The 23,212-nt window shown below is 32.9% G+C and overlaps 3 protein-coding genes across 3 annotated transcripts; 1 reads left to right on the top strand and 2 right to left on the bottom strand.

Moving 5' to 3' along the window:
• Window positions 1-826: 826 nt before the first annotated feature.
• On the bottom strand, window positions 827-2,111 carry LOC132750235 (uncharacterized). Its single transcript, XM_060740179.1, has 2 exons — window positions 1,971-2,111; window positions 827-1,582 (listed from the first exon to the last, which is right to left on the bottom strand). Exons 1-2 carry the CDS (start codon window positions 2,084-2,086, stop codon window positions 1,129-1,131), a joined length of 570 nt encoding a protein of 189 aa, XP_060596162.1. The 5' UTR covers window positions 2,087-2,111; the 3' UTR covers window positions 827-1,128.
• A 3,406-nt stretch (window positions 2,112-5,517) lies between these two features.
• On the top strand, window positions 5,518-6,611 carry LOC132750245 (putative uncharacterized protein DDB_G0281733). The gene has a single exon (XM_060740189.1). The coding sequence runs from the start codon at window positions 5,518-5,520 to the stop codon at window positions 6,502-6,504; it is 987 nt and encodes a 328-aa protein (XP_060596172.1). The 3' UTR covers window positions 6,505-6,611.
• Window positions 6,612-16,325: 9,714 nt separating this feature from the next.
• LOC132750241 (multiple PDZ domain protein-like) lies at window positions 16,326-23,006 on the bottom strand. Its single transcript, XM_060740185.1, has 4 exons — window positions 22,567-23,006; window positions 21,949-22,063; window positions 20,521-20,662; window positions 16,326-19,959 (listed from the first exon to the last, which is right to left on the bottom strand). Exons 1-4 carry the CDS (start codon window positions 22,720-22,722, stop codon window positions 19,686-19,688), a joined length of 687 nt encoding a protein of 228 aa, XP_060596168.1. The 5' UTR covers window positions 22,723-23,006; the 3' UTR covers window positions 16,326-19,685.
• Window positions 23,007-23,212: the final 206 nt, after the last annotated feature.

Consider the following 23,212-nt stretch of genomic DNA (forward strand, 5'->3'; position numbering starts at 1 on the left):
AAGAAGAAGAAGAAATAGTTTATTTCGTTAACTTATACATTTACAGTATCTCGTTATATACAATAATTATGGCAAAACATTAACTTATTGTTCGCTCTATATATACATTGTACCATTGGATGACATATAATGTCACTTTTATAAGACTCATGTCAATATTACCAGACCATGATAATATGGTCTAGGTGTTTCGGCTTGTCGCGCGATAAATCTATAATTTAATTTTGTAATATATCTATTTTAAATTTAAGGTGGAACGCAAGCGTATCGAAACATCTAATTTTCTATTCTAAAAATACTTTTTACATTACCATAGTTCGAAGGTTTTAGTATTCAAAGCTTCCCCTTATCAAAACTTAATAGGAGTGTTCAAAATATAAAAGCACACTGTTTCACATAATGGTAAACATTCTTGTTAAAAAAAGAGAATAAACTTATTTCTAAAACGTTAATAATGGTTATAAATACGACATAAGCTTATACATTTTAAACTCTTTTTAGAAGAAATCAAGGCTGCGATGATATATGAATGTAAGATACTTTCATGATTTCACCCACCTTCTATGAAAAAGGGAGATCCCCATTTAACGCCACTTAAGTTGTTACGTGTTTTTTCCAATGTAAATAAAATACTATACATATGTAAAAAAATTAGGAAAGTTTTAAAAATAATCTGACTATAGATAAATTATATATGGCAATTACAGTTGAGTTCATAATATAAAATTTAATTTAGTTAATTTATATTATTTCTTATAACAAGTCAGGTTAGAAAACGCATTTGATTTTATAATAAACAGAATGAAATCAATCAAGTGCGATACTGAAACAAAATCCATCTGTGATATTGATAATTCATTTATACAGCCAAGGTAAAATCATTTACTGTTAAAAATTAAAATACTTGTGATGATAAATATGATATATATGTAGTAACACATGTACATGAAACAACATAGAAACACTTACAAAATAAAACATGACATGAATAGATTATATATAGAACAGGTACATGTATTTGTAAAAAATTGTAAAACATTCTTAATGTTTTAACAAAAGAATATTCAGAGAGCTTTTGTTATAATTATATTGATTCCCATGACAGATACATTGCTGCTAGCGAAAGACCTATCTTAACCACCCTGCATAAGCTTTCACCAATTGTTGATGTTGGTTCCGGTACAGCGTATGGTGTAAAGGACTGGTACGACGAAGACTCGGGCCGAACGGACGGAGTATAATACCTGAGCACAATATACCCTCAATTTCATCAGCTTCATCACTATAAGGCCAATCAGCTGTAGATCTCCTGGTTGGTTGTTCAGCGCCGACCGAATGCCGATTGTTTACTAAATATCCATAGCAGTGTCCACCCGGAGATCCCCTAACATATACTTCTTTCCCACCACATTTTGTTGTAAGTCTGGCGGCATCAATTTTCTTTTTAACATTAACGGTAACGTAACGACATTTACCTATTTTCTCTAGTTGACGAAATACCCAAAGTCGGCGGTTGTCCAATGAAAACCATTTGCCATTCACTGGAGCTACAGATATACGTTTTATATCTGACACAGACAACCTAAAATAAACCAGAGTTTCAGGATATGTAGTATTTATATTCATGTAATCTAATAATATGTAGTATTTATATGATATTTTTATTACAAGTATTATGAGTAGACACTTGGGGTGTGGAGCTTAAAACGCCTTTAAAATCCAAATAGAATGTATGTTTGTCAATCCAAGCTCATGTACTGATCATATATATCAAAAAGACTTAATATAAGCCGTTTTGAAAAAAAAATCATATTTCAACGTCTATAATAATGTATTATTATAGACGTTGAAATATGATTGTTTTTTTCAAAACGGCTTATATTAAGTACCCGGGATTCGAACCCACAACGATTAGCTGCAAGTTATTCGAAGACTATAAGTTACCCAAACTGATGACCAAATGTATTTACCTGTCTTCATACAGATCGTCCAAGGTTTCACCAATTAGTGTATTTGTTTTCGAAAAACGGCAACTTATACTATCTTGTGAATGAAAGATTTCAGATGGCTTTAACTGTATTATCATGTTTAGGGTCTACGTATAAATTGTTATCCAACGTAAAATAATTTTTATTTCTTCTTAAAACTCAAATGTTAGGCGACGTTTAAACGCTCCCTTGCTATTCCCCTGAAAGATTGTCCTATTTTTAATCCTGAAGTCAAACTGTCCCCTACTTTTTAGAAAAACTTAATTATAACAATACTGACGTTGTTAAGGAAGTTGATTGCATCGTGACGTCAAGACGTCATAATGACGTTATATAAAGTTTACCAAAGAAAAATTAGATTAAATTAACTTATTTCATGCTTTCCAGTGTTTGCAGAAGTTATAAAATCGATGTTATACATATCTCGTCTGTCTCGCTGTCTGAATCATACAGGAAATGTGTGTTTGGTAGACTTGGCATACAGCTTAATGTGCAACGATCGTGCATAAAGCTATGCATGTATGTTTGTCGTCTAATTATTTTTCAGGTTTGGAAAAGAATACTTCCAAAAAATCTTGATGATAGAATAATTGTTAACAATATAATGTCGATGATGATGATGATGATGGTGGTGGTGCGTGCGCGCGCGCGTGTGTGTGTGTGTTTAAAAGCTTTTGCTTGGCTGTTTATAAATTTGTAAATTGAAACATGGAACATGGAACATGCATATCACGCCATATAATTTATTCAACTCGTTCAATAAATTCGGTATTAAACTTACACTCATTCAATATCCTCTATGTATTAAAGTTTATCAATTGACAAATTCATACCAATGACCAATGGTTCGAATTATAAAAATATTTATATATCTATATTTAGGAAACGGATGGCCTTGTTTCAGTAGAATACAGTAGTGCCATATCCTGGCATGATGATGGACGCTGATGATGGTGACAAGGTGGAAGTTAAGTTGATATGCCGTATTGGACCAACCTTTGGTGGAAGATCGGTTATGGTATTCAAAGAAATGTGTAATAACACTCTTAGATGAGTAACCCGAGCTTGTGACAAAACGCCATCGGCAAATATCACAAGAATTGTTGAATCTGATTGTTAAAAAGCTAGACATTGACGAGCAAAATGAGGAGTTTAAAGCATGGTTATAGTTATACGTTTCTTTATTTAATTGTTTGTTAATATAACACTTCTTGTTAATGTTATTTAGTGCAAATAGAAGAAGAAACTAGAAAAGTGTCGTCACGCCACGGATGCCCCCGCATGCAGCCAAAATTTCAGATGTTCCAAATTTGTTTGCACAAACTATTTTTTTTTTCATTTAAAGTTCAAAGCCCTTTTAACCATTCAATGTTAACACAAACCATTTTATACAAAATTCTAGGCACTGAAACTATTCAGTGTTAACCTTTTGTAAATTGCATATTTGTGGCCAAAATAATGACTACATACACTTCCACAAAAGTATAAGTGCTGAAACTAAAAATTCAAATTTTTTCCAACATTCAAGACAGATAACTTTGTCCAAAATCATTGAACCATGACCAAATTCAAACTTGAACTGCTTATTCCTAAGATGTATCTATATGACAACTTAAAGTTAAATATGTACAACCATTTGGGGGATAATGAACAGAAACTAAAAAATTCTGATTTTTTTCAAAGTTCAAGAGGGATAACTCTGTAAGCTATCATCAAACCATGACCAAATTCGAACTTGACAAGTGTATTCTTATGACATATCCATATATTAAATTTGACATGATTATGTACAACTGTTGGGGAGATAATGAACGGAAACTGAAAATTTCCAATTTTTTCAAAGTTAAAGAGTATTACCCTGCAAAAAATCATCAAACCATGACCAAATGGAATTTGAGTTGAATGTGTAATACAGTTGGGGAGAAAATGAATGGAAACCGAAAATTTCATTATTTTCAAAGTGAAAGGGACATAACTCTGTCAAAAATTATTGAACCATGACTAAATTCACACTTGAACTGCGCATCCCTTTGACATATCTATATATTAATATATTAAATTTGAGTTGAATATGTACAACTGTTGGGGAGATAATAAACGGAAACTAAAAATTCCATATTATTTTCAAAACGAAATGGGCATAACTCTGCCAAAAATCATTGAAACATGACCAACTTTGCACTTGACCTGCGCATACCTTTGACATATTCATATCTTAAATTTGAGTTGAATATGTACAACTGTTGGAGAGATAATGAACAGAAATTGAAAATTTCATATTATTTTCAAAGTGAAAGGGGCATAACTCTGCCAAAAACCATCGCACCATGACCAAATTTGAACTTGATCTGCGCATTCCTTTGACGAATCCATATGCCAAATTTGAGTTGAATGTGTAATACCTTTTGGGAGTTAATGAACGGAACTGAAAATTTCACATCATTTTCAAAGTGAAAGGGGCATAACTCTGCCGAAAATCATCGAACCATGACAAAATTCGAACTTGACCCACTCATTCCTTTGAAGTATCCATATGTCAGATTTGAGTTGAATGTGTGCAACGGTTACTAAGATAATGAACGACGGAATGACAGAATGACAAAATGACGAAGGACGGAATGGCGGAACAGGGTCAGCCATTATATGGCGGGGGCATAAAAGCAGATATTTAGCGTGACAGTTGTTGTTAAGTTTACCACATAAAAACGTGTTATAGAAACAGTTTATTCAAAAACTTGAAATATCTTTATGACGGAGAAAATCAAATGCTGTATAACTAAGTAGCTTTTACTGAAAAATATTAGAAAAAATACCGAAGTATGTATTGCATGCATTGTTTTAAACCTTATATCAACAGAAAAATAAAACAACACTGCTATTTGTTTACACTGATAATGTTATGAGTTCAGTTTTAATAAATTAATGACAATAGTTTCCTTATGTAACAATTTCTTATGTAATTACCGTTACAGTCGTTTCACAACCGTTACTTATTGTAACTACCGTTACACTATTTAATCTTTTTTGCCGTAATTCCCTCGAAATTACATATACCGAAATGTCTTTGCAAACACTTTAATGTGAAATAACAACGTGAAAGTCAAGTGCATAAAAAGCATAAGCAAATGTGCCAGTAAATAGTAAAATTGACATGAATGACTATAAATTCTAACATTTTTGAAAATTTTCTTAAAAACAAAGATAACAAGGGGTACTTATTGCATGTGTACCTAAAACTAAATTGTATTAATTGATTCAGCCATGAAAATATAGCTGTACTCTAATACGTCATTTTTATTTGCGTAACGGTAATGAATTTATTTTTTCCTGAGGCCAAATAAATTATATTTCTGAAAGAAGTAACTATTATGAATTCGGACATTATGTGGAAGTACCGTTGATTTAAGTTAGAATTAGTTTTAAGCTTCTCTGTTTTTGTATTTATACAATTGTGAAATATAGAAGTCACACTTGCCCTAGAACCACTGTCAAATGAATATTTTAAAAGATATGTCTGTCTGAACTTTATATGGCAAAACAAAGAAGCGAGGAAGGAATAACAGAATGGGGAATAAGATTAGAAACTATTGTACAGAAAGCTATTGAGAAAGGACATGTAAGCGAGAGTCAAAAAGATGAAATGTTAAAGACAAGATTTTGGAGACAGTTAAAGAGTGAACAGTTGAAGAATGCTACCAGAATGTACTTTGAGACTGCGAAGTCATTTGAAGAATTAAGAAAGAAAGTGATATTGGAAGAATACGACATGTTAGGTGAAGAATACAGCATAGAAGGGAAAGAACGAGTGGTAGATAGACAGATAGATACAGTAGCCGGAGGAAACATTTTGAAAGATTTGGCTGAAAGAATGACTCAGTTAGAAGATGAAATGAAGAAGAGGAGAGAAGACGATTACAAAGAGAAGAATAAGTATAATGACATGCAAAGAACCGATAGAGGGAGGAGAAGATATGATGGAGAGAGACAAGGATATAGATCGAATAGAGAATATAGAATAGATAGAAGAGATACATATAGAGACAATTATGACTACAGAAATAGGAGGAGATATGATCAGAGTGATAGAAGAAATGATAACAGAATTTACAAGGAGTACAACAGAGATGAAGGAGAAGCTGAATATAGAGATTACCGAGAGAGAAGAGATAAATATGAGAATAGATACAGATTTGATAGAGACAGAAGACAATACCATGAAAGAGACATATATAATACAAATGAAAGACAGTCACGTTATAGTGGAGATAATGACAGAAGAGAATATAGATATACGAGAGACTACAGATATGATAGACAGGATGATAAGAAAAACATACAAGAACAGAGACAAAGAGACACTGATAATAAAGGAAGAGAATGGAGAGACAGAGATCGTGAAAGGACAGATACACAATATTACAGAGAAAAAGAAGAAACACAAAGAAAAACAGAGAGTAATACAAATGAAAAGAGAATGGATTTAAACTCGAAGGCGTCTCTGTCGGGGGGCAGATAGGAGGCATGGTAGATGACAAAAGCCCCAAGAAAACGACATTATATGATAGGATAGTTGGGAACAACAATGTTGGAGATATCAATATAGAGGGAAAAACAGCCAAAGGATTAATAGACACGTTGTCAATGAAGATGATAATAAGGAGACATTTGGAGTGAAACTAGAAGACACTAAATTATCAGAAGAAGAAAAGAGTACAGTGTACAAAATGTTTTCAAAATGGCAGCATGTTTTTTCAAAAGGTCGAACAGATTTAGGAAATACTAATCTTATAGAACATGAAATTCATTTATCAGACGAGAAACCATTCAAACAACCTCATAGAAATATACCACCTGCTCTACTTGAAGAAGTCCGTGAACATCTAAAGGAAATGATTGAGTGTGGCGCAATCAGACCATCAAACAGTCCTTATTCATCCAACGTAGTTATCGTTAGAAAGAAAGATGGTACAATTCGTTTCTGTGTGGATTACCGTAAATTAAATGAACGTACAATCAAAGATGCCTATGCTATCCCCAGAATAGAAAATACTCTTCATCTTCTCTCCGGATCCAAATACTTTTCAAAACTCGACCTTAAAGCAGGTTACTGGCAAGTTTCTGTAAAAGAAGAAGACAAACCAAAGACAGCCTTTTCAGTAGCATCACTAGGATTTTACGAATGTAACCGGATGCCTTTTGGACTAACAAATGCACCGGCAACTTTTCAAAGACTCATGGAGAGATGTATGGGCGACCTCAACTTACGAGACTGTTTGATTTATCTGGACGACATCATCATTTTTTCAACAAATTTTCAAGAACATATAGAACGTCTCGAAGCTGTTTTCAGTCGTCTTGCGCAGAATAATCTGAAATTAAAACCAAGTAAATGCGAGTTCTTCAAATCATCTGTTACTTACCTTGGACATGTCGTTTCAGAGGAAGGAATACATGCAGATCCTGAAAAGATAGAAGCTGTTAAATCATGGCCAGTACCTAAAACTACAAAAGAAGTCAGACAATTCCTTGGATTTACTGGCTACTACAGGAGATTTATTAAAGGATATGCTTCAGTTGTTCGACCTTTAAATGATCTTTTAATTGGTTATTCAACCAACAAGAAACAAAAATCATCAAAGAAAAGAGTACCTTTTACATGGAAAGAAGAACAACAGAAAGCGTTTGATACAATTATTTCCAAATTAACGAATCCACCAGTGCTAGCTTATGCAAACTATCAACTTCCGTTTATTGTTCACACAGATGCCTCATCCACAGGACTCGGCTCTGTACTATATCAAAGACAAGGTGGAATAGATAGAGTTATAGCCTACGCTAGTAGAAGCCTCAAACCATCTGAAAAACACTATCCAGCACATAAACTAGAATTTTTGGCGCTAAAATGGGCTGTTTCTGAAAAATTCAACGACTACCTTTATGGCAATAAATTCGAAGTTCTTACTGACAACAACCCTCTTACTTACGTTCAGACTACAGCAAAACTAGACGCTACAGGACACCGTTGGCTGGCTGCATTATCAGGATATGATTACACAATTAAATACAGAAGTGGAAAACAAAATGCAGATGCAGATGGTTTATCTAGACAATACCAAAGCAATACTGAAGAATACAATTCTACAATAGATAAAGAAACTATAAACGCACTTACCTTTTCTGCAAATGTCAACACCAAACAAGCTCCTTTCGTCTTTAGCATACTTACCCCTGAAAACTTACCTGAAGTTGAATCCTCATCTACAGAACTTCCTCCGGAAGATTTAGTTGAGTCCGAATCTCTTTGTTCTAAAGACTGGAGAAAATCACAAAATGACGACAACATCATATCACAAGTATATCAACACCTAAAAGAAGGAACAAGGCCTTCCGCTAAGCGAACCTCGTCAATGAATTCTGGTGTTTTGAAATACTTACGTGACTGGGAAAAATTAGTACTCAGAGACAATGTTGTATATCGTCAAGGAACGTACGGAAATGATACCTACCTTCAATTACTGTTACCAGCAAACATCCGAGAAGATATATTTCAAACACTTCATGACGACTTAGGTCACCAGGGCAGAGATCGAACAATATCACTTTTCAGACAACGATTTTATTGGCCAGGCATGGATACATGGATAGAAGAAAAAGTAAAACAATTTATCACACACCCGTGCCGATTTTGCGACTCCGTAAAAATGGTATTGCACGGCCGTGCATATATTTTGACCTGACGTCATGAGCGTTATATAAACAGTGTAAAGACGCGCTAAATGTTAGCGTTATACTATAGGCGCGTCAATAAAAAATGACTCTTATTTCACTTTAAACGGTCTTTATTTTGGGAATGTGATAAATAGAATATTAAATTCGTGAAAGTTCATTACTGAATTTATTGCACTCGTTGAATAAAATAATATTATGCTCGCCAGAAGCTCGCATAATATAATTTTATTCAACTCGTGCAATAAATTCAGTATTGAACTTACACTCATTCAATATCCTCTATGTCCACGATGTATTAGAAGAAAAACATTACCCGTAACAGCTTCATTAGTTACTATAAATTCTACAACTCCAATGGAAATTCTTTGTGTTGACTTCCTCAGTCTAGAAAAATCAAAAGGTGGATTTGAAAACATTTTAGTCGTTACGGACCATTTTACTAGATATTCTCAAGCATATCCAACTAAAAATCAAACAGCTAAAACAACCGCTAAAGTTCTTTTTGACCAATTTATTGTACATTATGGCTTCCCATCAAGAATACACAGTGACCAGGGCGCAAACTTCGAATCTTCACTTATTAAAGATCTTTGTCAATTAGCAGGTATTGAAAAAAGTCATACCACACCGTACCACCCAATCGGCAATGGAAAAGTAGAACGTTTTAATTCAACATTACTAAAAATGCTAGGAACCCTGGAAAATTATGAAAAATCAGACTGAAAATCACATGTCGCCCCACTTGTACATGCATACAATGTCACCATTCATACCTGCACTGGATATTCCCCATACTTTTTAATGTTTGGTAGACATCCAAAATTAGCAATAGATGCATTTTTAGGATTACCAACAGATGAAAACAATAACAACATACAAACTGAATACGTTAGAAAACTCAAAGTACGTCTATATATTGCTTATAAAAAAGCCGGAGACAATGCAAAACATTCAGCTGAGAAATATAAAACAAGATATGATATCAGAGCAAAAGCTGCTACAATAAATAAAGGTGACCTAGTTTTAGTTCGAAATGTAACATTTCGTGGAAAACATAAATTAGCTGACAAATGGGAAGATACCCCTTACATAGTAGAAGAACAGCCAAATCAAGACATACCAGTTTTCGTTGTCCGCAAAGATAGTTCAAGATCTAAAAAGATACGTACATTACATAGAAATCTACTTTTACCATTAAGTAAAAAGGTTAAAGACACTTACATTGAAACAAAACACTCTAACGAAGATCCTGAAATAGAAAAACATATAACTTACCTTGAACCTGAAATGAAATTTGATACAACTGCATCTTTTGAAAAAGATACTTACCTTGAAAATCAACAAGGAAAAGAAAACTCAAGAACCAGAAAAGATTCTCGTCCTGATAACGTTCTAGAAAATACAAGTGACAAATATATTATTCCGGCCAGAAGATGCAAATCAAATAATGAAAATAAATGTTTAACATCAGCTGATGCTAAAGCTTTTGAAGGCCGACCAATTAGAACTAGAATAACCCCAAGATGGCAACGGTCAGGTGACTGGATATTGGACCACAAATGTACATAGTGTAAATAATTACATCTCAAATAGAATGAGAGTTTTTCGTGACATAAATTGTGTGACAATGATAGATGAAAATTTATGTTAGATTGTAGAAGAATATTGACATTCATATTGAGAATTGTAAACATGATGATTATGTGAATACACATGCAAGAGGAAACTTGGCAAAGATTATGTCATGTTGTTTTACACAACATTACAACTATTACATAATTTAAGCCCTCATATACATTTCTCCTCAAACATTTAACACTATTCACAAATACTCACTTATTATCTGATGAGAATATACTATATATATATATATATATATATATATATATGATAGATATTTCCTCGTATTGTATTATATATATTTTTTTAATCTATTCGTTGTTTTTATTAATGCAAAATGCTATAATTCATTTCGCGTATTAAATGTCGGGACGCCATTTCCGAAGCAGGGGGAGTATGTCGTAGGGTAAAAATATCATAAATGTATTCCGTTGTTTTTGTTTATTTGTAAATCATGACCCGACTTGTACTCCGTAGTTTTTCCCTATATTTTCAATAGTATCTACTTCGAACTAACCTTTGATCTGTTTATAAATATCTCTGGATATATTAAATATTTATTCAGGTAAATTAGATTTTTGTATTTTATAAACATATTTCTAAATATACTGTAAATCTTAAGTTTGATAATTACATAATGTAATAGTATTAACGAAATCAATTTTGTGTTTTGTTAGCGGTCTGTAACGCGCCATCACACCTACATGTATATTAATTGTTTCGTTTGTTTACATTTTTGACAGCTGTCATCTGTCAAATGATAATTCTATATGCTATGTTTGTATAATGTTATTTTCTTTATATTTTCAGATTTGTTTCGTTTGTTTATCATACTTATTGATAAAGTAATTATAATAAACCCCAATTATAAACTTTATGAAATAGTTTTGTCATAACCTAGACCTACAAACCTTATACGGAAGCTGAGAGGCCGGTGACATCAGTTCTTACGATCCAATTCATATGAATAACACATTCTCACGGCAAATATTTTCTACCTCGCTACGCCCGTCCGAAAATAAAGCATTTCTTAATAAAAGAACAACAAGACGTTTGACGTTTACAGAATGCGGTGCGTTACTGATCGAATAAGTTCCCTATAAGTGGAGCTAGTGAGGCACTCTTCTTCAGTAAACATACAGTGAGCGATTTTATTCTCTGAACTCAACATAACCCCGACGCTAGCTACATTGCTAGCGTCCACAAATAAAATGCGTTCCGGAGTGCGATTAAAAGGCCTTAAGGACCTGGCGGAATGTGAATTAAGAAATTGAAGGTCAATATAAGGTTTTCGGATTTAATTGAATAGATCTGTCCCAGCCTATCGAACTAGCTATTAGACATTGACAATGTCTAGTCATAATATTGCAAATATTTCCTACACTAAAAGTCATGGAAACGACTTTACCCACAGTTTTAGCCAAACTCCTAGGTGTAGAATTATAGTTACCCGACAACGTTTGACTGAGCAAATTAACTAATATTTGTCTTTTACGCATAGGAGTTTTAATGTAACCTTCCTCGAGGTTCCAAAGAAATCCCAACCATTCTAAAACAGGACAAGGCACCCAAATACCTTTCTTTCTTCGTCGATAATGAAACCAGCCTTAATCAAATCACCCCTAACTTTAAGACTAGTTTGTGCGTATGTAGATGGACTTTCAGTACCCCACCCATCATCCAAATAAACTATCATCTGTATGCCTAAAGACCTCCAATATTTTACAAGTGGTCGTAAGAGTTTGGTAAAAATGTATGGCGCGCTGGACAGACCAAAAGCCATAACAGTGTAGACAAAAAACTTTTGTTTTCCATCTACTTTCCAGCTAAACCCCAAAAAGATTTGAAAATCTTCGTGAATATTCACGTGATAATAACCGCTACGCGAATAAAATTTAAACATAAAATTTCCTGGCTGACAAAATTCTAAAGCTTCGTTAAAGTCTTCAAATTTTACTTTAAATTTATGAATGAACTTATTAACGTGCCTCAAATCAAGAATTAAACGTTCTTTTCCGAAGAATTGACGGATACAGTCAAAGGATTTGTACAAAAAGGTTTCTCCGAAATCTCCTTTATACATCCTAAATCTAGTAATTCTTTGATAGATTTTAACACAAAGGATGAATGTTTAAAAGATGAGTGATTGTTTTTCAAAAATATGCTCGAAGGTTCTGAATCAAAAGGAATCTTATATCCTTGGACTATAACATTATCGATAAAAGATAATTTCGCCAAAAATCTATACATTTAATGAGACTATTTCTCACTTTGAAAGATTTCTGATTTATTGTCACCTTTTATATAAAAATCGTACTCAACTTTTTGAATTTCCGCTGCCGATGTCGTTGATTTGGATGTCTGTAACTTTGGGTTTTCTTATGTCTTCTCGTGTAGCCAGCGTGACTGTGTTTCTCTGAACGTAAGGGCACTGTTTGGCGAAGTGTCCGTACAAATGGCATGCGAAACATGGGCCGACACCGAATCTCCCTGGCAGAGGCTGGCCTGGTCCAAACCTTTATGACATATTTGTTTCATTGTCTCCCTGAAACCTCCAAAAAGGCCCTGTGTCTTTTGTTGTGGTGCGGCGGAAGTAGTGCTGGAACGCTGGTAGGGCTGATATCGTCTGCTCCGCATGGCGCGGGAGATAGCTGCTCGCAGATTTGCTGCGTCTTCAGAATCATTAGCAAGAGGACTGTCAGTGTACTCACGAACTGTGTTCTATCCATGTTTATCTGCGATTTTGAGTATTTTATTTCTCTGTTTCAAAGAATCAATTTCTTTGTCCATAGTACTTTTTGTAGCTTGAACGCTGATCGTGCAAAGATCTCGAATGCGTGAAAATCCCTCAATTCTATCTGAATTAAAGTCAAATTGTACCTTGTTTCCTTCACTTTTGAATTTGAACCCTAAATCAGGAGATGAACACTTAGCTGAAAATCTGTTGAACCTTTTCTCTAGTTCATCTAGAAAAAATACTTCTCTGCCTGTTTAAAGCTTTCTAACTCGCTTTCTCCTCTTGTATTTTCATGTTCACTATGTGCTTCTTCGTCAGACATATTTTAAGCGAACTAGGAAACAACTTTACCCTTTCAGTAACGCCCGTCGAATGAAAAACATTCTACACATGTGTAATACATATATAGAAGATTCCCGCCTCACGAAAAATCCGTGCAATCTTCTTAATAGTATTACAGATGTAAAATGACATACGTTACAGAAGTAAGAAGACAAAACGACATAAAGAAATATAAATCTAGCTTATAGTAACATTTATTCCAAAATAACATTTTTAATGGTATAACTCTTCTTGTATAAAGCATTATATTAACAAAACTTCATTACAACGATGATTTAATTGTAAAGATATACGTGTATATTATTAGTTATAAAGATTGTTAACAGGTTATATGGCCCTATATAAACGGCTATTTGTAAATATAACCCGAGCCGCTATCTAAAATTATATAAACGATTACCCAATGAAAAGCGACGTTACAACGTGCAGTATCATAAAAAAACTATATAAATGTCACAATTATCCGATACGTAACAAAATATTATATGGTAATTGTCAAATGTATACGTATGTTTTTACAAATATTTATCTAGATTGTTAATCATGTAAAGTTTTAATTTAAAGAATGCATTGTCACTTTATCGTGCTGTATCTATATAATGGATATAATTAATGTGTATTGTGTTAAGGTGTCTTTCATATTTAGATGAAAAGTCTTTATCACTCAGAAATAGTACATTGGTCATGCATTTTATCTTAATATTATGTTCACTCCAGTCAGTCACCTTTATGTTTCGTTTCGTTGAAAGGTTGGCTTTAAAACTGGAATGAGGTAACCTGAAATTTAGTTGGAAATATGTCACAACTGGTAAGGGAGAATAAGGTTGAAAAAAGAGCTATCACCCAAGTGACTAATGCCCCCCTAAAGGTTTCTTGCGTGCAGGTATTATAAAAAGAAAAGAGAATGAAAGTAACTAATTGCTGAATATTGTTCTTTGTATTATTGTACATGTAATCTCTAATTGTGAAAGCATGAACCTTCAAAATATAAGTGTGACCTTGACCTTTGAAGAAAGGACGTGGTTCCTGGACGGGACAAAATGTTGTTAAGAGATAGAGATTTGTGCCAAATTATTTCAAAATCCCTCAATGCATGACAAAGTTACAGTCTGGACATGATTGTTGTGTAAGTGGGGACACACGGACAGGAGCCTTAGCTGCGACACAATGTCTTGATGTGGTAGACATTTGTGCTAAGTTATTTTAAGATCCTTCCATGCATGACAAAGTTACAGTCCGGACATGAATGTGTATCTTCAAACTCTTTTTCGAGAGAATGAGTACCCTCAAACTATAAGTGTGACCTTGAAGGTAGGGACATGGGTCTTTGTCGCGCCATGTCGTCTTGGTGTGGTAGACATTTCTGCCTATCCTTCAATGCATGACAGTTACAGCCCGGACACGAATGTGTGTACCTATAAACTCTGTGTTAAAGTGAACTTCAAAATAATACTGTGACCTTGACCTTTGAGGTAGGGATGTGATTATTAGACGCGACACATCGTCTTGATGTTGTAGACATTTATGCCATGTTATTTCAAAATCCTTCCATGCATGACAAAGTTACAGCCCAGACACAATTGTGTGTACCTATTAATTCTAATTGTGATAATGTGAAACTTCAAAATAATAGTGTGACCTTGTATTGACCTTTGAGGTAGTGACGAGACAAATCGTCTTGATGGTCCTTGGAGTACAGATGACCAGCACTTTAAGTTTTGACATCCATATTCAAATGAAGTGTCAGATTGCGCACATGCAGTTAAGAAATTTGAAAGCAATCAGAAAACATCTCACTCAGAAATCTGCAGAAATCCTTGTTCACGGTTTGATTCATTCACATTTAGACTTTTGCAATGGATTATTCGCGGATATTCCAGCCTACCAACTTGATAAATTACAACGGGTGCAGAATCATGCTGCTGGAATTGTCACTGGAGCTACATGTAAATACTATCAATCCAGTGCTGAAATCCTTAAATCACTCCGCTGGCTTCCAATTCGAGCAAGAATCATGTACAAAGTTATTGTGACTGTGTTGCAAATGGCACCGCTCCATTGTATCTTCGCGAATTGTTCACTAAATGCCAGTCAGAACAGGAAAAGACTGAGATCCTCATCATCTAGCCACACTCAGTTTGATATACCATCAACAAATTCAAAACTTGCTGATAGATCTTTGGCTATTGTGGGACCTAAATGGTGGAATTCATTGCCAGATTATCTGAAGGACATTACCGATGAAAATCAGTTTAAGGCCAAACTTAAAACATACTGGTTTGGACAGTTTTTCAATGGCTGTGCCATCGAGACTGGGTTTGGAAGTGTCTTGATCAAGCATATGTGTATATATTCTTAATACTGTACAGCGCATTCGAATATTTAATACATTTTTGCGCTGTATAAATGTCTTGTATTTGTATATTTGATGTGGCTAGTTATTCTAAAATATTTGATGCATGACAAAGTTACAGTCCAGACACGAATATGTGTACCTATTTACTCTAATTGCGATAATGTGAAATTTCAAAATGATAGTGTGGCCTTGACCTTTGAGGTAGGGACCTGGCTCTTGGACGTGACAAATCGTCTTGATGTGGTCGACATTTATGCCAAGTTATTTCAAAATCCCTCTTTGTATAACGACGTTACAGTCCGGACACGAATGAAGTGGGGACGGACAGTTGGTGGGATTATATTATGCCTCCCTTTGGGGGCATAAAAACCTTCTCCAAAGTAAATTATGTTTACAAGATATATTGTTATAATGATTTTTTTGTTAAATGTATAAACTGTTTGTCATAAAGTTTTGTATGTATGCATGGGCTTTTAAGCCTTACGGTTCTGATTGAAATAAACTTTGAAACTTTGGTAAATCTTTTTACATAGTAATAAACAAAACAACAGTATCGTTTTCTAGTAATAATTTTTATTAATTTATGTGGAAAAAGATATTTCTATAAGTTTGTTCATTGTAACAGAACTTATAATGATAAATTTTAAACATAGCTTGTAACTGAGAAAAAAACATCTATTCTAGGTGCAACAATTAACTTTAACATCTAGGCTCATAGAAAAAAAGTATGTTGAAAGTACCTGGTTCACATCCTCTTCACATTCAGTAGTAACAAATTTGAATATATGACAGAAATAATAACATAAATAAAAAGGGGAAATTTTCATAACGTGAATTTATTTTAGACAAAAGAACTTTTTCTGATGAAGTGTGCTGAAACCAGTGACATTATTACAGATTTGTCACAGTTAAGGTAAATAAACGAACAAATATGTATCTGCTTTAATCAGTATTCATACTGCCTGAAACTGCATACTTACGTAAACCAGGTCATTTCACTTCAATTTATGGATGACTAACATTAAAAGCATTCCAAAAAATATTAACAGATATTTTAATAAAAAAAATTACACTGTTTAAATATTGAATTTGACTATTAATATTTTAAAATTCAACATTTGAAACGACCTTTCATTATATGTATTGAGTCAGGATATTACCTCCAATGCTAGACACAATGAAATACTCTTCTACATGTAGGTGTTTCAATGCCAACAACTCATTTATATAAGCCTAATATGGAATGTTTTACTAAGCATTTGTTTTTTTCTCATTTGTCATACATTAATACATATTGTAATATATATATTTAATTTTATATAACATTTTTCTCATGCTTTTTTACTACCTATCCCTGCAAACATTTCATCTTCATTTGTTAAAAGTCTACATTCTGATTAATTAAAGAGGGAATAGATTCACCTAATATAAAAATATAAACATCTTACTTAGGGATAACTGGTTACTAACCTGTATAAGAACATGCCACATAACAGCTCTTTATTTTTCCATAATTTGAATAACATGCAAGCCAGGGTTTCCATTTAGTTCCAAAATTTGGAAGTCATAGACTACATTGGAAGTCACATTACATAGGTAAAGAAGGCAAAGCATTACATTTTGGATGTCACAAGTCAAAATTGCCAAGTATATTACTCCTTAACTTACAATGTACACTAACGGTAGCCCTGGTAACCACTACAATAATTCACAATAATTTCTGATTATTCTTCGTTTCTTGAAAAGATACATGTACTCACATAGTCCAATTCCTATCAAGCTTGTTAACAGATTGGTAGATGAAAATATATCAGGTTAGTAGCTTCCCTTTACCTCATCTATTGTTTTATTATTCCAGGTCTTTAATTACAATTAAAACTGCAGATTTCCAATTTATTTAAATATCCAAATATCTGACTTAGTATAAACACAAAGTAACTGGAAAACATATGGCAAAAAGAACTTAGCGTTTATCTATGAAAATATTGTCAACAGAAATGAAATAAATGATAAAATGACAGCCTGTCATTTATATAAATGGAAACAAAACATGTAGATTTATTATTCTAATTAATTTCCAATTATCATAAAATTATTTCAACAATCATAATATAATAATTTGAAATAAAACATGCCTGTACATGGAATGCATAGAAAAAACAGCAAGGTGAATAAATCATACTTTACCATGAGTACACAGACTTGTCAAATGTCATATCCCAACATAAACTATCTTATATTTTCCAATAAAACCATAAAAACATACATTATCACAATCAATTCCAATTTTATTAATAAAAAATTCTTATAATTATGCATTATTTTTCTTCTTCTTATAATATATATACATACATACAAATGTACATGTATATACATACATTGTAACAAATTTAGACATTTGCAGACTTACAATCATAACAACATTATCCGTTACATTTTATCACCCAAAAACTCAGCCAAAAAATGTTTGGTCACATGACAAGTCTAGTGCAATGGTAAAGCAGGAAATGTTTCGCATTAAATATGTTCAGATGATGACAACAAATTTATAAGTACAAAAATGTAAATATGTTCAGCATGTAAGAGAAACTTTAAAATGATATGATTAGATAAGTAGATCTGACTACCTTCTTTATACATATATCTGTATATAATACATATCCAAGTTTGTAATCTTTTCATGTTGTATCACTACATTTGTCCAAAAAATAATATCAAACTTGGAAATATTTCATATTAGTAGTACATTAAAACCAGATAACACATGTTGGAACTTTTTTTTTAATTTCTGCCATCAAATGTTGTCTTCATTTATAAATGAAATTCATTTATACTACACAATGTAGAATTATGTTGTATAAATAGTATGTTTGAATATAAAGATCTAAAAAAACAACTATAAACAGATTATAACAGTATCATCAAACTCCTTAATTTTGTTTTTTTTTTTTTCATTCATTATTTTTTTTTGTTTTACATAATTTTGTAAAAATAAGTGTTATTATTAACAAAAGGTTTTACAAATTTTCTTCACTTCCCGGACAACTGATATTATCAGTTGTTTTGTACATGTTAGAATACTGTAGCAGATCTGCCGGACATGATAACATGATGTTTCCTACAAGCAATCCTATAACCTACAACTAAAGCTCAATTCTTCACATAAAAGTATTGCTAATGTCACAACCTCAGTTGATATAAAAATATGCAAAAATTTAACATTAAAACCACAAAAAAATAATAAAAAAAAAATGACAAAAAAAATAATATACCTAAAAATGAAAAACTCAAACTATGAACATAATCCTATACAAACTATAACTTGATTACAGAATACAAAATGTGTATTTCCTAATGTCTTTGTATAATATACCCTAACCAGTATAGCAATACATTTCAATATATGAGTATAAATTATTTACAATGATAATCTGGAATTTGAAAAGATAAAATGCATAACAAATCTTTTTATTTCAAACATAACTAATTAATCTAGCTAGTAAATAAATACAAAGTGAATATTGAAGACTTCCTTACTGATATTAAACACTGGTTCTCTCCCTTGGATGTTTAATAAACAATGAATGACCTTCACATATATGATTAGAGAAATTATTCATCAGTTAAATAGTTCCTTGTAAAAAAAATTATTGTATATTAACAATACAACACAGTTTTGTGCATGTAATTCAGAACACCAATTATGGAATAATAATACAGCTTCATATTTGAATCTTATTATACAAACATCATTTTTATAATGTTCATGTATTGTAAATATTTAAGTTTATGTCCAACATTGATATAACTATGGTAAGATCAAAATTTGTGTTGATTTTCTTACTAAATTTATGCCAGTATTATTGTGATCTGTAAATTTACCAACTTTACAATGAATAACAATGTAGCAGTGCTAGGATAATACATTCATTATCACAGAACCTTTTGCATTTTTCAGAATGTTTACAGCTTCCTCGTGCGTAAGACCTTCTAAACTGGAGCCGTTCACGGTGAGGATCTGGTCACCACGTTTAAGCAGCCCATTTTCTGAAGCAGCACCTTTGGAGAATACATTCTTGACATATATGGGTAAATCTCCATGTGGACTTCCATGACCACCAACAATAGAGAAACCAAGTCCATCCGGTCCTCTCTCTAATGTAATTGTCTTATACTGAGGGGGTGCCCTTAAAGAAAAAAATTATATATTTACACATTAATACAAGATACAAATCAAACATTATAAAATGAGTTGATCTAGGATCAAGGAAAGAGCAGGAAAAACCACATTAACTCCCCTTCGAGTAAGATTAATTTTACTTATAGTGATATATTTTAAAGATGTGAGATCATCTCTCATTAGAGAAAATTAAGTACTTATAACAAAGACCTACCAGGTGAACAGTGCTGGACTTATTCTGAGTTTTTTGTTTGTTTTATTTTTTTAATAGAATGTACAGAATTTTTAAGATCAGGAAAGGAAATTATGCAAATGTGTGAAGTTTCAAGTATATACATTCAGTAATTTATGATGAGATATAAAGTTGCTTGTGAAGCCATAACCATGTGGTATGACCATACAACCACCAGGGTAAGACTACATGTGTGTTTTTAACAGAAAGTCTGTATGTCAACAAGCAACTGTTATTAGGGTAAAATCAAATCTAATTTAATTAAAATCAAATATTATAAAGACGAAAGTATAGAATAAGAACAAAATTGAAGATGTGAAAAGATCAGGGACTTACTCCTCATCATCAAACACATTGTTTTCTTGTGGAGTTGGTGTCCTCACTGTAGGTATTTCAGGTGTCATCCCAGACGTAGATCCTCGGGTAGAGCCTCGCGTTGAAGATGTCCGACCACTTACGCTTACTTGTGTCTGCTCGCCTGTATTCACATCAAATATTCTAATCAATTACTCATTACCTCATGAAATATAAATTGTAATTTGTTTATGACCTAAAATCCTTTTTCAATATTGTATATTTTGCACAATTTATGTTGTTGTTATTGTATAATCATCCATTAAAAACAGTATTTCTGACAAACAACAGCTCAAAGCTACAGAGCAAGTGTTTATGGTTTCTGTAGACAACCTTCTTTTCAAACATAATCACATTCATTTAAACAATCTAGGTAGAACATTGTTAAAGTTGTTTTAAGTTCACATGGCCATGCATCATATAGAAGATATTGAATGAGTGTAGGTGTACTATTATACTAAATTTATTGAATGAGTTGAATAAAATCATATTATGCGAGCCTCTGGCAAGCATAATATTGTTTCAATAAATTTAGTATCGAATCTACACAAATATAATATCCTATTTATAACATATATAAAATAAGAATGGTAAACTGTTAAAAAGAGTAATTTCTCATTGACGGACCTACAGTGTAACGCTAACATTAGCGCATTTAAAAAAACACTATGTTTATATATAGCACAAATGCCGTCATGTCAAAGTGTTATGACACTCGTGTAACACTCCTGCGCCATGGTTTATGTGATAAAAAACGTTTATACATCTGCCTTGTGTTCACATGTAATCTAATGGTTTTATCAATCTAACTTCAGAGGTCAGACATATGCTATTGATTTTGTGTAGCAAAACATACACATCATCAATAAATATGAGCCGTGTCATGACAAAGCCAACATAATGGGTTTGTGACCAGCATGGATCCAGACCAGCCTGCGCATCCGTGCAGTCTGATCAGGATCCATGCTGTTCGCTATCAGTTTCTCTACTTGTAATAGAGTTGGTAAGCGAACAGCATGGATCCTGATCAGACTGCGCGGATGCGCAGGCTGGTCTGGATCCATGCTGGTCGCAAACGCACTATGTTGGTTTTGTCATGACGCGGCTCATATATTGTTTAATGTATTTTCTATGACAAATTAGATTCTTTCATTTTTTATGGTATACAAGAGCCATTTACATAAAAAGCATGGATGCTCCTGTTGTTTCTTGAAATTGTGACCATCACACCAATTGTTTTTGGTTATCTAATGGTTAACAATAAGTTTCCAAAATTTTAAAGCTAGCTACTGATTGGCTTCGTGTAAGGTCATAAGGTGATCTCCTATTGGTGACAGTTATGTAATATTACGAAGTTTTTGTTAATATGATGGTTTCACACTGTGGTAACATGTTATGTATAATATATACCTTGTGTTACTTGTAGTGTAATAGAATCAGTCGAGGACTTGAGCAAGTTGACCACTTGTTCATGATTCATTCCATCTGTACTCACTCCATTTATACTGAGGATTTTATCTCCAACCTGTAAATATATCATTTATAATGTTCTACATGTTTATCCCTTTCAGCTCATATGACTATCAAAGACTATCTATTCTTCTATTTCTATAGATTATGTTTGTGTATACTAAATTGTTTGTTTGTTTCATTTTACGCCTTTTCCCAACAGTATTTTAGTCATATTATAGGCGGGTAGTTTCCTTACCATCGTTCCTGGAGAGCTACACCAGTACTAGACTACCTTCCTCCGTGCTAAACTACCAAAGCATCTCCCGAGGATTGAACCCACGCCAGAGAGGTAACTGGATTAGAAGTCATCGACTCTAACCCCTTGACCACAGAGGTGTGCCTAAATGCTTCTAAATTTAAATTTAATCTTTATCACACTGAAATACAAGAAAATAACAATTTTTTTTTTAAATTAGAAAGATCATCTTGTGAAATTTTTTTTTATACACATAAACTTTTGAGCAAAACTTATTTATCTTAAGTCATCTACCAAACAAAAAATTATTCACTACATACCTTTAATTTTCTGGACCTTTCAGCAGGGCCACCAGAAGTTAGGTTAGCTACCAGTATGGGTGTATCCCCTAGAGAACTACCAACTCCTCCAGCAATACTCAGTCCTAGAGAACCATTCGCATCATGGGCGAGCTCTACCACCCGAATATGACTCATGTCCTCACTTCCTTCTGAAATACAAAAATACCAACCCTCATGCTAATTGTTAGAACAGCCTTGTACATTCATTCATTTTCTAGCGTTTTAAATTCTATGCAATCATGTTAAATATGAATAACAATGGTCAGATTCAACCTGTCAAACCTACACTATGTCCGACATAAAAAAACACTGTTTTTTATTCTTAACATTATCAACAATTTTTTTATATAACTACATGACTTTGTATAACTACAAAATTGAATTTGATATATAATCTATCCCTTTTTTTACTTTGAGGGTACAAATTAAATTTGTATACAGTAACATTTATCGCATAACAACTTCCTTTTTTAAAAATTTAACTCAAACCATTCTTAACAAACACGGATAAAAACATAATTATTATTACATAAGAAAACATGTACCATAATAATGCATGGTCAAAAGTTATTACATTTAATTACATTCTTTCTTTCCCAATAAAATTAATGTTATTTAATTATAC

Source organism: Ruditapes philippinarum, unplaced genomic scaffold, assembly GCF_026571515.1.
Source record: "Ruditapes philippinarum isolate M1 unplaced genomic scaffold, ASM2657151v2 ctg873_1_1_1_1, whole genome shotgun sequence".
In the NCBI taxonomy this organism is placed as follows: Eukaryota; Metazoa; Mollusca; class Bivalvia; order Venerida; family Veneridae; genus Ruditapes; species Ruditapes philippinarum.